Raw genomic sequence first — 15,333 nt, forward strand, 5'->3', positions numbered from 1 at the left:
TTAGGAATGATAATTCGAGGTTAAGTTGTATAAAGCTATCGGTGATGAGTACTTACTACGGCACTGTGTGCGCTATCTGGAACATGGTTACCATTTGAACTGAACCGCACAATGTAAGCGATTTTCAAGTTTTTACATAGATTGCAGTGTCCAAGCTTCAATGTGAATTCGAGAAATTAGCATACTGAGTCAAAAGCTGCTCGGTATTGGGGTTTACCTTCATCCAAGGGGAGTCGACTACCTCACTTACAGAAGTCATGAAACAACACACCAGAACTTCCAACAACCACACCCACACCCACACCCAAACATTTTTTTGCCAAATAGAATATCTTCAAAAGAATATCACCAACTCCATCTGAAGCACCTCAAAATGCCATATATTACCATATATCCTAGGCCGATTTGCGCAGCACCTCACAGACTGCCATATTCCAACCTCGCAGAAATCCACCAAAATCAACATATCACCATTGTCCTCAACCTACAAACCCCTTTTCCCCATTTCATCCAAAAATCCAAAATAAAAAGACATCTTGCCTCCCCGTGCTTGCAATCCCCAGAGGGGTCGTGCGCGCACCGCTATATCTAGACTTGAACCCACGAAAAACACCAACATCCACACCACAATGAACTTCAACAAGGGCGCCGGCAACCCAGGCCAAGGAGCCCAGCAGTTTGCAGGACGCCAGCGGCCCAATGCCATGCTCCCTCCCCAATTCCAGCATTTCACGCCTCAGCAGCTTCAGGAGCTTGAAAATAACCCTCAGTTCCAAAACACCATGCGCCAGTTTTACCAGAACAAAATGTTGCAGCAACAGCAGGCCTTGCTCAGACAGCAGCAGCAGGCTGGTATGAGTCAGGGGATGGGCCAGATGGCAGGACAACCAAACCAAAACCTAGCACAAACTCCCAACCAGAGGATGATGAACAGAAACATACCGTCAGGCTACATGCCACAAAACCAGCAGGCACAACAACAACTCCAGGCGCAGCGTGCAGGCCACCAGGTTCTGGCTCAGGGCCAGCCTATGGGGGGTCCTCAGGGTCACGTTCAAATGGGCGGAAATGGAATGCCTGGAGGTATGAACAACCCAGCTGCTGCTGCGGCAGCAGCAGCGGTGGCGGCGGCTTCTCTGTCCAACTACAACAACGTGCAGAAATTCGGAGGCCAGTTTCCTCCACAGGGTGCCAGTGCTCCTGGACAAATGCCTATGGGAGGTCAGCCTGGTCAAGCCAGAAATAGCTTGTACGGCGCCATGGGCGGAATCCCCGACCCTTCTTCGGCAGCTGCCATGGGCGGGAACCCGGCTGCCTCATCCATGAACAGCATGCTGACGATTCCTGGGCCCATGGCTGGGGCTGTGCCTGCGGGAGGTGCATCTGGACCTCAACAGAGCTCAAGAACACTGCGTTTCGGCAACACAGAGGAGCCTGAGTATCCTCCAGGATTTGGGCCCGATTCCTTGGCCAAGCTTCCTTTGAAGCAGCTCGCATCGCTCGACGAGTGGTCTCAAAAACTAGCTGAGGAGGGCAAAGAGGTGCCTCTCGACATCAAGATCTACGAGGACATTATCAAGAAGGATAGTTCTTATCTCCGTGGCTCGCTGCAGCAATCCAAAAAGAACAAGACGATGATCGAGAAAATGGCTCGTGACATCAAAACATACAACACCATCAAACAGCTCCGAATGAACGCGATCAACGCCTCCGACAAAAACCAATACAACAACAGTATTTGGGGTGAGGGCTACCTGGGCTACGGTAACGGTATCAGCAACACCGCCACGCAGGTGATCTTGCCTCAGAACAACAAGCCATTTTCCCGTGTGCCCGACATTGGCTACACTGAAAAGCAACTAAATGAGGCCGTTTTGCGAGGTTTGAAGACAGGCAAAAACAAGGCTTTGGTCCCCATTCGTCTAGATTTTGACCAGGAAAGAGATAGGTTCAAGCTTCGAGACACATTCTTGTGGGACTTGGGCGATGAAACGTACAGAATCGAGAACTTCGTCCGTACGCTTATCGAGGACTACAAGTTCATTCCAGACCAGCATTTCCATTCCATTATGAATACCGTCAACGAGCAAATCAAGGATTTCAAACCCATTGTCGATAACCCAATGGGCGAGTTGCGGGTTCCTATCAAAATTGACCTTGTCATCAACAACACGCAATTCACGGATCAGTTCGAGTGGGACATCTTGAGTCTCAGCGAAAACGATCCTGAGGAGTTTGCAACTATTCTTTGTGATGAAATGAGTTTACCTGGCGAGTTTGTCACCGCCATTGCATTCAGTATTCGTGAGCAAGCGCAGCTTTTCCACAAGGCGTTGTTTCTTGTGGGCTACAGCTTTGATGGTTCGCTTGTTCGTGAAGATGAGATCCGCTCTCACCTACTCCCGCCTTTACGTGTGCTCACTAACAGCGAAGCCGGAGAGCAGGTGGAGGATTTCATCACCACGTTGCGTAATCCAGCCGCTGTATCTGATTTCTCGCCTGCTTTGAACAAGCTCACACAGCTGGAGGTGGAGAAGATTGATAAGGAGATGGAGAGAGAGTCTCGTCGTCGTAGACGTCACAACAACGACTTCAGTTACAACGAGAACGGACCAAGCATGGGCGTGAACAGGGGAACTGCTTCCAGAAGAAGCGGGCTTCATATTGGAAGAGGTGTCAAGACGACGCTACCCGATCTCTCAGAGATTCCCAAGATGTTCCGCACGCCTATGCCCTCGAGTATCTTGCCTGGTGGTATTGATCTTGGTGTTCCTGAAATTTACGGCTACAATGAGCTTATTGTTAACCGTACGCAGATCAGAAACCCTGATTACAAGCCTCCTAACGCTGAGCTTGTCACCTATGCTCGTGACGGAGGTTCGTTCTTCGTGAAGATCAAGATGCCTCGCAGATACCATTAAAATTCTACCATAGTGTACCTAATTAGACCTGTAATATAAATAAAACCACATTGCGTGTTGAATAGACTACTGTAATTTTTAGACCGCTTTGAGTGCCTCTGTGATGTCTTCGATCAAGTCGTCCACGTCCTCAAGACCTACACTGACACGAAGCAACGAAGGTGATACAGTGTTGTCTGACATGGCTCGCCATTCGATCAAACTCTCGACTCCACCTAAAGAAGTAGCGTGGTAGAAATACTTCAATTTTGAAGGGAACTTTCTGGCTTGGTCCTCGTTCTGGAGCTCGAAAGCAAATGTAGGGGAGTGTCCACCCTTCAATTGGCGTGCAACAAATTCATCTTTTTGCAAGGAAGAATGGTGAACTTTGGCAATTGCAGGATATTTGTCCTTACTTTCGTCCAAGAACTTGGCTATCTTGGTGGCACTGGCACTCTGCTTGAGTACTCTCAATTCAAGGGTCTTCAAACTCCTGAGCAAGAGGGACGACTCCAAATTGGCAATGTTTGTTCCCAAATAAATCCGGTCGTCTATCAATTCACGCCAGACCTTCTCACTCTTTGTCAAAAGCACGCCAGCTAACAAATCTGAATGACCGCCGAAATACTTGGTAGCAGAGTGCATCACTAGATCAGCTCCAAACTCAAATGCATCCTGCAAAGGCGGTGGGGCAAAAGTCGAATCAACAACAAGAAAGGCGCCTTTGGCATGGGCCTTATCGGCGAAATATTGAATGTCAAAGACCTGAGAATCCGGGTTCACTGGAGTCTCCAAGTGAATGACGTCACCCTCGCCCAATTTGTCCAAATCCTCGTCTTTCAAGCTGAGTTGCTTCAATCCATGGTTTCGTTTCCAGATATCAGCGATTCCATGAACACCGTGGTAGCCCTGCCCGATGCACAATACCTTGGGGTTGAGGTGGGTGTAAGCGGCATAGACGGCACTGAGGCCAGAATTGTAAGCAACAGCATATGAGTTTGTGATTTTTCCAATCGTCAGTTCCACCAATTCACCCGATGGGTGGCCCTCACGCGAGTAGACTGGTTTGCCCACCTCATATGGGAAGGGTCCAGGAGGTGCTTTTTCAAGCTTATCGGGATCATTGGTATACTTGAATGTAGTGGAGATGTTAATTGGTGGAGTAACATCAGGCACCGTGTGGAGGTGGTCGGCACCGTGGATTCCGGTTGTAGATAAGCGGGGCATGACTATCTGAATTGTCGACTATTTGGGTTAGGATATCGGGTATTTATATGAGCCAAAGTGTGGATGCGCACGGATGCATGAGATGCATATGGGGCGATTTGGGAATTAGTCAGTTTTGGTGCTGGAAGCGGATTTTTCAATTTTCCAGACCGCATATACGGGAATGTCGACTCCAGCGATTTTGGTGGCAAATTTTCCCTGTTCGGAAAGCAAGACTGTGTCGTGTTGACGGGCGTCAATTCTTGAGTCCGGGTTCATAAGTAATACGTCAAATATGCCACTTTGCGCAAACCCATGTGCTTTGGTGCAGGACAACAGAACCGCTAGGAGATATGGACCTCTTCGATGGGCTTCTACAACGGTAAAACGGGCAAAGCTCTGGGGCTTTTGTTGGGCTTCCGCAATCAGAGATCTGGATTCTATCGTATTTTCGGGTTTTTCAGCGGTGCATTGTGTACCCTCTTTTGCCACAAATGTATAGTTTCGAAGCCTGTACCATTCTGTGAAAGCCCTAACCGAGGCATTGCTCTGGCTGGTGAGTTGGTTGGTGTCGCTCATGGGCTTGATAACATTTTCTGTGATGTGGCGGTATCTCGGCTCGAATTTCGGCCTTTTGGAGGCAGGTACATCGAATAGAAGACTTTTGGAGGAAAAAGCTGATTTTTCGTTTGACAGGGGCTGATTAAGTATGGGTTTTGCAAGCAGCAGAACTTGCGATAATGACATTTTCAGCGTCAGTTTGAGGCGTTTTTCGGATGCATGGTTGGGTCTATCTGGATCTATGTTTCTATTGTGGCGGGACGGTAGTAGTTTAGACTGGTCTTTTCTATGCAGGTTTGGTTTGTTCACCAGTGACGAGACGTCATCTAGAGGCCGTCTTTTGGCCTTTCGTAGGTGGAATTTCTCAAAATCGTCCATACCCAATAATGGATGCTTTATTTACATTATGAGATCTGATGCCGCGAGATGTGCGGTGGGGTATTTTGTGCAGGTCGTTGATAACGATCCAGGCCTCCACAATTACGGAATTCTACGAAGTGAAAAATTTTTGGTCGTAACGTCTTTTCTTATTTACGTGCGGGAGAGCTTCCTGGCAGACTAGCTGTTGGGTTGCTCACAACTTGGCGGTGACCTTACGGCCCACAGTGGACTTGATCAAGCCGTTAGGGTCAGACGAAGGGTAGAACAAATCGTCGTTGCTGATGCCCTTCCACTCCAAGTTGAACAAGATAAAGTGGTTGTTGGGCAAGGAGTAGGACACCGTGTCCACAGCAGGAGCAGCGTCCAAGATCTCCTGCGACATGTTGTACATGGTGGCCTGGACCGAAGGAGAGTTCTCCAAGGCGAAACGGTCCAAGGTGATCTTTCTGGCAGCATTGTAGACATTGTCAAACAAGCCGTCTCTGGCCTTCTGCATGGTGTCGTCGAGGGAGCTCAATTGCAGCTCAAACTTCCACGAAGCGTCAACGTCAGTAGACAAGATTCTGTCCTCGGTAGGCTTCAAAGTCGTGTAGTCACAGTCGTGGTAGCCGTAGAACATGGAGCCGGTCGACTTCAACACCTTCAAGTCCTTGATACCAGAAACGATGGTGGTCTTCTGGGAAGCCTTGTCGTAGGTCAAGAAGGTTCTGCGGGTCTCGGAGCCCTGGTGGCGGAACGAGTGGTCGTGCAACTTGCCGTTCACCTCGTACTTGTTCCAGAGGTCCTGGACAATGGTCACCTCAACACCGGAAACGTGGTTGTACTTTGTGGTGAAGTGCTTTGCAAGGTGAGCAGCGAATCTCTCGATGGGCCAGACCTCGGTGTTCTTGGCCTCGATGAGAATGGTGTTCTTGACCGTGTCGGTTGGAACGATGGGGGCGTTGTCGGCCTCGGTGTAAGAAATGTCAAAGTTACCTCTCAAGAGCACCTGGCAGTTGGCCTGCAAGACCTCCTGGATCTTGGGGTTTTTCTTGTCACGCTTGACTTTCAAGAACTTAACGTTTGCTTTGCCGTAGGAGGAGTCGATCAAGGACATGTTGGTATTTGCTGGGTGGGATTTGGTGGATCTGGATCGGAGGATTTGGGCTCATACTTATAGTGCTTATCGCGGGGTGCGATGCTTCGGCGATCGCCGAGCGATAAGGCTGTCCATAGTGAAGCGAGGGGTCCAGTGAAATGGGGCATTTGGGGAGGTTTTTTAATTTTGAAAAAAGGGAACCTGGTTATTTTTGGCGCTCCGATTCCAAATCTTTTGTTTTTTTCCAAAAATTCCCACGTTTGTGTGGATTCGGTGGACCCTGGTGGGTCCGATGGCTGCGAAAACGGTGTACCGAAACAGACTCACGCCATCTTGCTATCTCCCCTCAACGGCCGGCCTTTCGGGGATCTCCATTTCGGCTGCTGCCGACTGCACAATTTCCAAAAATCTTGAAGGTTTGAAAAGGCGGGTTTTAGTATGGCCAGGTCGGCATCGGCTTCCCGGTGGAAATGAAAAGACGAGGACCAGATGAGATTGGCTGTTTTGGTATGTAATGGAGAGTTGAGTCGAGGGCACTAGCACTAACTGATATGACTAATCTTCAAAAAAGAGCTTTTTGAATTGTTGAATGACTAGTCTCCATCCACGGCCTATGGTAGCTGGTTGTAGATCTTTCGCAGCCATTCCCCACCAACCAGAGCCGTGCAGTAGAATAGACGATGATGGAAAGTGGGGCGGCAAAAAGAGCATTTTTCGGTTCTTTCGAATGTGGAAATTGACATTTCGTTTTGGATTTGGAGGTGACCAGCGCTAGCATTGTGGGGTGGATGTCTGGGGGTAGGTTTGAGGTGGGCTCGGGGCTGAGCGAGGTGGATCGTTTGGGGGCTTTGGGATGAGGTCATTGTGGGGGTGGTTTTGGATATGGCGTGGTTTTGGAAAATTGGCATGTGGGGGATTCTGGTATGGCTGGGAGGTGGGTTTTTTGTAGATGTAGTAGTTTTCGCAGCCACCATGGCAGGTGGGTCATCGTGTAGTATAACCAGGTGTGATGTGGTCACAGGAGGTTTTCTGAAGAAGATAATCTGAAGAAGAGGTACTGGAGAAAATAGCGGATGATGAATCCAAATGTAATTTGAGATACTTATAAAATCACTCTGAGTTTTAACAACATGTCTAGGGTGTGTGAGAGGATTACGTTAATGATTTGTACTTATCTCATTTTGTTAGCTCTATAGATGATTTTAAACTGGAGTATCATAGTCTGAAAGATTCCAGTCAACGGAAAATGCTTGATATGTCTTGATTGAGCTCGAGCCATCAAAGTCACATTGGTGGTAGTACCTCATCACCTCAGAGAATTGTGATAGACAACCTCAACAAGCTTACCATGAGTTTCGATAGTGAAATCTTCAAATATGATAGCAATTGACGTAGAATCGGGCCAACTTCAATGAAATTACTCTGAAATTCAACGTAATACGTCATATCTGTGTGTACTGAGAATGGCTGCAAACAGGCTAACCGAGCCCTCCTCAAGGCTACCCTGTTTTACCCAAACATCTCCTTTTTTGCAAAAAATGAACATTTAACTATTAACAATTAATACCTAGTAGAACCACAAAATCCTGCTCAAATCAACCACGGAACCACTCCTCTTCCCTGCTTCAACCTTCTCACTAGCCTGTTTCTCATACCTCTTCACCAACACCACCACCTCCACCTCCACTACAACCACATCCCACATCCCACAGCCTGAAACCGAAAAATCCCAAACCCTCCCACCAAATCTCCAAACTCCCCCCAAACGACAAAAAATCCCCCAGAATCCCCCAGAATCCCCCACAATCCACATCCACCTCACGTGCACTTCAAGGCATCGCTTCATCGCATCATCGCAGCAGCTACTACACCATGTTTCGGACCGTCCAGCGCCATTCCCGACGGTTCCGGGGCACCGTGCCGGCGCCGAGACCGAAAAAGAAATCTCCGGCGGCGCTTTCCAAAGAAGCTCTTGCCGTGACCCAGGAGGTCTCACAGCAAACCAAGAAGAAGTACTACGATCCGTCCAATGTGACCTTGGACTTTGAGCTTCTGAACGCCAACTTGGTGAATAAGATATTGGGGGACTCGAGGGACAGAGTGGCTAAACGGCTAGACCAGCCTGGGAAAAGGTGGAAACAGGATCACAAGTTGGACATGGAGGAGACCATACGGCAGTTTAGACTGTACTTGATGGACGGGAGAATATCGCTACAACACAACCTCCAGCCTCTAGATATAGGCGACTTGGTTTTGCTCGATTCCCAGAGCACATTGGCACACCTCGTGGTGCAGAAACCGCAGGATCTCAAGACTTCTACCTACACCTTGGTGAACCATGAAGGTGAAATAGTGTATGTGCATCGGGACCAGATCAAACTCAGGGTTCCTGGCGTGGTGCCTCCTTCGAAAGTGGAGGAACTCGATATGATCCAGCTTGAGAAAAAACACCCTGGATTGGCGCCTATCGGGTTGCCTGATTCCAAGTTTGCAAGGTCTCCAGAAGCTTTGCCTGAGGGCTGGCTGCCCAAGGAGGAGAAACTGCAAAAGGGTTCCGATCAGGAGCTTCTGACGACAGGCGACGATTTCATTATGGCCCAGGCGGCGTCGCAATTGCTCACGGACACAGATGTGATTACTTATATTGTGCCTACACCTGTGAGAAGGATCATTTCCAAACCGCTTGTCGATACCGCCATTCTGAGCTTCAGAAAGATCAATTCTTTTACTCGCGTGCTCGACAATGTTCACAAGATTTTGCAGTACGACGAGAATAACAGCCTCATCTCGCTGGCTCGGTCGATTCCTATCTTGGAGCTTCTCAACAAGGTGTGGAACTTTGAACGCAAGTACAAGCTTCTCGAACACGCCGACGGTCAGGAGGAGTTTCGGATTCTCAATGCCCAGATTGACTACTTGGGAATCCATGGTCCTACGGTTCTCGGAAAGCCCGTTGTGGAGGTGCCCAGTGAGGAGTATAAAAAGGAAGATTTTCCCATCAGCTCCTACATTGGCTTCATGGTCGCTTTGGCCCAAAATCCACGGAAATGGAAGGTCAACTTCCAGCACAACTCCAAAGTGCCTCTCAATGTGGATATTCTCCCCATAAGCAAGTCCATTGATACAGCTGACGCATTGGACTTTTTGAAGGGCACTGGCATCAAGCAGTTCACAAGGTTCTATACTGACTTTGTGGCGAAGAAGAACTACAAAGAACCCAAGAAGCTCAAGCAGGTCATGAGCGTGCTCAGGGACTTTGTGGCAGGCAATATTGTTGAAGATAGAATGTTGGAAAGTGTGGTGGGAAACCTCATACGAAGCATTGACCACGCTTTGGATCTCAGAGGTCTTCGCAAGAGGAAGGATGTTGCTTATTCGTATGAATACTCCAAGAGCAGGGCACTTGAGATCATCACTTCCTTGGACCAAGGGCTCTGGTGCAACCCTTCTCGGTGGTCTTCTTCACTTAATCTTCCCGATACGGGGGTTTCACCCAAGAGCGACCTTGGCAAGCAATACTACGACTTTGTTGATCAAAAGTTTAATACGAAGGATGCACTTTCGGAAGCCGTCAAGGGTGCTTCTGCTACGGAGGCATTGCTGGATTTGAGTTTGGAGGCTTTCGAGGATGAGATCAAAGAAGCCAAATCGCCAGTTACCGATAGCTGGCTTGCTTCTGATTTCCACCAGAAGGATCCATATGCTTCAGTAAGGGAGGATTTCCCTAACCTTCCAATTTATTGCATTGACTCGGCCACTGCTCATGAGATTGACGATGGTATCTCCATTGAATACTTGGACGACTCGTTCAAGGTCGTTGTGCACGTCGCTGATCCAACATCTGTTCTCAAAGATTCTTCCATGCTCAATCTGATCGCCTTCGAGAAAGGCACCACAACCTACTTGCCTGAAGGTGCGTCCTTGATGATGCCTCAACTCATTTCGAAAGTCTGCGGTATGGACGCTCCAGGAAAGAATAGATCATTTGGTGTGGAGATGTTGGTAAGCCGCAAAGATTTGGAAACTTTCGAAAAGTCACCAACCTCTGAGGCTGCCCATAAACTCATGGAGAGCATTGTGGAGTCAACAAAGATCAAGTTTTTGAACATCCAGGACAATGCTGTTTGCATCACGTATGAAGAGGTGAATAAGATTTTGGCTGATGAATCCAATTGCGAGCGGTTTCTGCAAGGCACGATAGACGGCCAGGAGTCCGATCCTTTTAACCTCTCTAGAGTTGCATCGGCATTGAAAAGTGTCAGGGAGTTTTTGGGTGCACTTGATTTCCCCAACGAGTCGAGCAAGACCTTCGTTGATTACAAGCCAAAGGGCGATGTTGAACAGCCATACTTCCAGAAAACAGAAAAGGGTTTCAGAATAGCCATGGTCAGTGATGCCGAGCAAGTGCCAGTCATCAGCATCGAGAAAGATGTGGATCAGTCCCAAGAGTCCAAGTCTCAGGAACTAGTGTCCAATTTCATGGTGACTGCAAACCACTGTGCTTCCAGTTTTGCCATCAAGAACGACGTCCCAATCATCTTGAGAACACAGAGGTTGAACCTAAACTCTGACTTCAAAGCTGACATCAAGGCGCTCATGGACAAACACAGAAATGGTCCTGGAATGACCGTTCAAGAAATGGCTGATTTCGGCAAGCACATGACCGCAGCCAACTACGAGACCAATCAACATGGGCACGAGTCCCTCGGGCTTTCGTGCTACTCGCATTTTACGTCTCCCTTGAGGAGATACACCGATATGGTGAACCAGTGGATGCTTGGACAGTACCTTGTGAAGCAAGGCGAATGGACCAAAGAGCAGCAGAAGGATTTATCTGGAATCGCCAACCACCTTCAGATTTGTCTGATGATCAACAAGCAAGCGCAGAGGTCGTCTACTCGGTTCTGGCAAGCAAGCTTCCTCAAGCAATACTTTGAGCAGTTGAAGCGTGGTGACGTTTCCGAGCCAATAGAGTTTGAGTTTTTGCTTTTGGGAGACGCCAAACGAGGCGATGTGAGGTGCAAGCTCAAGTACTTTGACCAGATGAAGACGACAATTGTCGCTGACGACGGCGTCAAGAGGCGGTTCAACAGCGGCGAGTTTGAGGTTGGAAAGGTGGTGAAGCCCACCTTTAAGATAAAAAAGCTAGACATGATAGAGCATGAGTTTACCGTTGAGCTCACCAGTACATAGGCAGCGGAATACAGGTAATGGTAGGATGGTGTTACAGGAGTCTATGGACCGTTGAGGCTTGTTTTTGGGGCGAAGTGAGACATTGAGGCTTGTTTATGTCTGAAACGTAGGCGGTGTTGAAATCGACTAAATCTTCCATAGGTTGTAGAATCTGGTGATTCTGATGCACCTTAACTATCTTGGCTGCGAAATCCTCAGGGTGTTCTCTGCAAAGAACCCTTCCGTGCACGGAAGAGAAGGATGGATTTCTTGGAACTCCAAAAACGAACTGAAGTTCCAAAAACCAACAATTCCGTTCCAAGTAGCAAACATGCACTGTGTTTCGCCTCTAAAGCTTAAACCTTAATCGTCGAAGGCACCGTTCTTACGCATATGACGACACGACGATCTGGATCTACCGCCGCGCGAATCACGAACAATGGATAGAAGAAAATGCTTGGATGGGAGGGTAGAGCCGTTGAAGTAAACAAATGGGTTTTAGAAAATAAATGAAAACAACGTGAAGAGAACGTTTTTGGATGAACCTCTGGACCATGCAAAGTGGCAGTATCTCAAAATTCAAGCCCTCGCTGAAGGAGCTGGGGAACGCCCTGTGGGCTTCTAGAACAAAGCAAAATGGAAGTTTTCACGGTGACTTCATTTTTTTTCTTCTTCTCCGCTCGTCAAATCAAACGAGAGAACGAAATCCAAGAAAACAAAAATCCACCACAACAAACCCCCCATCCGTCTGAGTCAAATTCGTTTCATTGTACGGAGATTTATTTTTGTTTCTGGCGCTGCGCTTCGTGAGGCTGAGAATTTGCAACTTCGGGCCTGCTGTGAAACAAAGCCAACAGCAATCAAAACCGGATGTGGCGGGATGAAAATACGATTTTGTGATTTCCAGAAAACTCCAACTCTTGAAAACTTCAATTTTGATTTCCTTTATTCCCGCCTTTTTGCTCTGACTGCCCCTTTGAGTATGCATTGCGGTGTTATGGTGCTCGTCAGCTCTGCACAGACAGCATACCGAGATGGAGAAGGACCCCGAATGCCAACGTCTTTTTCCACAAAACCGGCGTTTTTTCAAAATTCCAATCTAAGCGTGCAATTCTCCAGCCCATTCTCTCGTAGTGCCCACCTTCCGTTTTCGTAAATTTTGGGGACCCTGCCTCAAATCATCCCCTCCTTCTTCAATCTGTTGTTTGTGCGTATGCGAATTGCTAACATCAACCACTTTCTTCCTGATGGCCGATTCTGATTCACAGAGTACGTCGACGTCGGCGGTGTTGGTCACGTTGGTGTCCAACCTGATTCTTTTGGGCTGCTTTGTTGCCGGCTTTTTGATCCTCAGACTCAAGTTCAAGCGAATCTACTCCCCCAAATCCTCCTTTGATTTGGTGCCCGAGGAGAAGAAGCCCGAACCGCTTCCTCAGGACCCCGTCAGATGGATCTTTGTGTTGCTCACGAAACCACACTCCTTTATTCTCCAGCAGTGTGGCATGGACGGTTATTTCTTCTTGCGCTACCTTATCATGACTGCCTTCACCTTCATGGGAGGCATGTTGACCTGGATCATCTTGCTCCCTGTGAACGCTACCAATGGTAACGGCCACGAGGGCTTGGACCAGCTTTCCTTTGCCAATGTCAAAAACCCCAGAAGATACTATGCCCACGCCTTCATGTCCTGGTTCTTCTATGGCGGTGTCATTTACATGATCTACAGGGAGCTCTTCTTCTTCAACTCGCTCCGTGCAGCCGTGTTGCTGTCGCCCCGTTACGCCAACAAGTTGTCGTCCCGTACTGTGTTGTTCCAATCGGTGCCTGACGCTTTCCTTGACGAGAAGCAGTTCATGAAGCTCTTTAACGGTGTTAAGCGCATCTACGTCTCCAGAAACGTCCGTAAGTTGGCCCACAAGGTCAGACAGAGGGAGAACGTTGCCATGCAGTTGGAGGCCGCCACCACCAAGCTCTTGACTGCTGGCATGAAGGCCAAGAAGAAGGCCGACAAGAAGGGAATCCAGGTGGACAATCCTGATGACATCAACTCGTACGTTCCTGAGAACAAGAGACCCAGAGTCAAGGAGGGCGGCTTCTTCTCCAAGAAGATCGACAAGATTGAGCACTGTCGCCAGAAGCTTGTGGAGTTGGACAGGGAAGTCAGGAAGCTCCAGAAGGTCTACAGGCACGCTACCCCCAAGAACTCGCTTTTCGTGGAGTTTGAGGACCAGTACAGTGCCCAGATCGCCTACCAAAGTGTCATCCACCACAACCCATTGAGAATGACCCCAGCATACATTGGCTTCAACCCAAGCGACATTGACTGGGACAACATGCGTCTTTTCTGGTGGGAGAGAATCACCAGGAAGTTCATTGCTCTGGCAATCATTATCGCCTTGATCATCTTCTGGGCTATTCCAGTGGCCTTTGTCGGTGTTATCTCTAACATCAACAACTTGACCGAAAAGCTTCCATGGTTGGGTTGGATCCAGAACTTGCCTGACTGGTTACTCGGTGTTGTCACTGGTTTATTGCCAACCATTATGTTGAGTTTGTTGATGACCATCTTGCCTATGTTCATCAGAGCAATGGCAAAGATTGCAGGCTGTGTTTCTTTCCAGCACACCGAGGACTTCACTCAAACATGCTACTACGGCTTCTTGCAGGTTAACAGTTTCCTCGTGACTGCTTTGGCCTCCTCTGCTACGGCTGCAGTCACATCCATCATCAACAATCCTGCTTCCGCCATGACTCTTTTGGCTGCCAACTTGCCCAGATCCTCCAACTTCTTCATCTCATACCTCATCTTGCAAGGTTTCACCATCGCTGGTGGTGCTCTTTTCCAGGTTGTCACTTTCTTCTTGTTTTACATTCTTGGTGCCGTGTTGGACAAGACACTCAGAAAGAAGTGGGGCAGGTTCTCTGGCTTGGGTTTGGTTATGTGGGGTACTACCTTCCCACTTTTCACCAACTTGGCTGCTATCACGTTGGCTTTTGCCATTATTGCACCAATGATCTTGTTGTTTGGCTGCGTGGCTTTCCTTTTCGCCTTCATCGCCTACGGTCACAACTTGACCTACTGTTTCGTCGAGGCTCCTGACAACAGAGGCCAGCACTACCCCAAGGCATTGTTCCAGACTTTCACTGGTCTCTACTTGGGCCAGGTTTGTTTGTTGGGTTTGTTCGTTGTTGGTAAGGGTTGGGGCTGTGTGGCCTTGCAAGCTATTGGCCTTGGTTTCACCATCTTCTGCCACCGTAACTTGCTCATTGCCTTTGGTCGTTTGACTACTGTGCTTCCAATCGATTGCATGAAGCCATTGGATGGTGTCTCGCACACAGTGTCGTTCAAGGGCGAGGCCGACTTTAAATCGAAGATCTTGGACAAGCAGAAGGGATCTGAACATCAAATCCTTGAGGAGGACAAGGAGGACCAAGCCAGAGTGGAGGAGGAGGCTGGTCAGCTTGAGAATGGCCACAACCTCGTGCCCTTGTTGGCTGACCGTGACTTCAAGACCACCGAATCCGAGAACTGGTTTGTTCGTTTCGTGCGTCCCGATGTCTTCTTGAACTTTAGACACAGTAAAAGGATGATCCCTGCCACCTACAACATGGAGGAGGAGGTTGCCGATGACAAACATGCATACGACCAGCCGGCAATCTCTGCACAGATGCCCAAGCTTTGGATTCCTAGAGACCCATACGGATGGTCTAGGAGGGAGATTGAAGACAATGAAAAGATCATCGAGGTGACTGACGAGAACTCTGGTTTCAGCGAGAAGTGCGTGCCACAGTTCCTTGGTGAGTCTCCTCTTTAGACGACTATCAGCTGACACAGTAGTTGTGTGACTTTTCGTTGCCCAACTATATTTGGGGCTCTGCCCTCTTGATTTCAACGATTCACTTACATGGCGATCCTATTGTCCTACGATTCAAAACAACGGCCCCATGGGGCCAAATTAATAGCATACCAATACGATGCGGATGTACGCCCGGAAATTGGCGCTGCCACAGGCGCCGCGAGTTACCCATGATTCT

General features: G+C 48.6%; 5 protein-coding genes across 5 annotated transcripts; 3 read left to right on the forward strand and 2 right to left on the reverse strand.

Annotated features, from left to right (window-relative positions):
- Positions 1 to 629: 629 nt before the first annotated feature.
- Positions 630 to 2,921, forward strand: SNF5 (Snf5p; the record flags this gene model as incomplete). The annotated part of the gene is made up of 1 exon (XM_024857488.1): positions 630 to 2,921. The coding sequence occupies one exon, from the start codon at positions 630 to 632 to the stop codon at positions 2,919 to 2,921; it is 2,292 nt and encodes a 763-aa protein (XP_024714624.1).
- A 78-nt stretch (positions 2,922 to 2,999) lies between these two features.
- On the reverse strand, positions 3,000 to 4,127 carry C7M61_002103 (putative cystathionine beta-lyase; the record flags this gene model as incomplete). Its single annotated transcript, XM_024857489.1, has 1 exon — positions 3,000 to 4,127. The coding sequence occupies one exon, from the start codon at positions 4,125 to 4,127 to the stop codon at positions 3,000 to 3,002; it is 1,128 nt and encodes a 375-aa protein (XP_024714625.1).
- A 1,114-nt stretch (positions 4,128 to 5,241) lies between these two features.
- Positions 5,242 to 6,144, reverse strand: C7M61_002104 (uncharacterized protein; the record flags this gene model as incomplete). The annotated part of the gene is made up of 1 exon (XM_024857490.1): positions 5,242 to 6,144. The coding sequence occupies one exon, from the start codon at positions 6,142 to 6,144 to the stop codon at positions 5,242 to 5,244; it is 903 nt and encodes a 300-aa protein (XP_024714626.1).
- Positions 6,145 to 7,998: 1,854 nt separating this feature from the next.
- Positions 7,999 to 11,319, forward strand: MSU1 (Msu1p; the record flags this gene model as incomplete). Its single annotated transcript, XM_024857491.1, has 1 exon — positions 7,999 to 11,319. The coding sequence occupies one exon, from the start codon at positions 7,999 to 8,001 to the stop codon at positions 11,317 to 11,319; it is 3,321 nt and encodes a 1,106-aa protein (XP_024714627.1).
- A 1,226-nt stretch (positions 11,320 to 12,545) lies between these two features.
- Positions 12,546 to 15,113, forward strand: C7M61_002106 (uncharacterized protein; the record flags this gene model as incomplete). Its single annotated transcript, XM_024857492.1, has 1 exon — positions 12,546 to 15,113. One exon carries the CDS (start codon positions 12,546 to 12,548, stop codon positions 15,111 to 15,113), a length of 2,568 nt encoding a protein of 855 aa, XP_024714628.1.
- Positions 15,114 to 15,333: the final 220 nt, after the last annotated feature.

This window comes from Candidozyma pseudohaemuli (genome assembly GCF_003013735.1).
Source record: "Candidozyma pseudohaemuli strain B12108 chromosome Unknown scaffold00003, whole genome shotgun sequence".
In the NCBI taxonomy this organism is placed as follows: domain Eukaryota; kingdom Fungi; phylum Ascomycota; class Pichiomycetes; order Serinales; family Metschnikowiaceae; genus Candidozyma; species Candidozyma pseudohaemuli.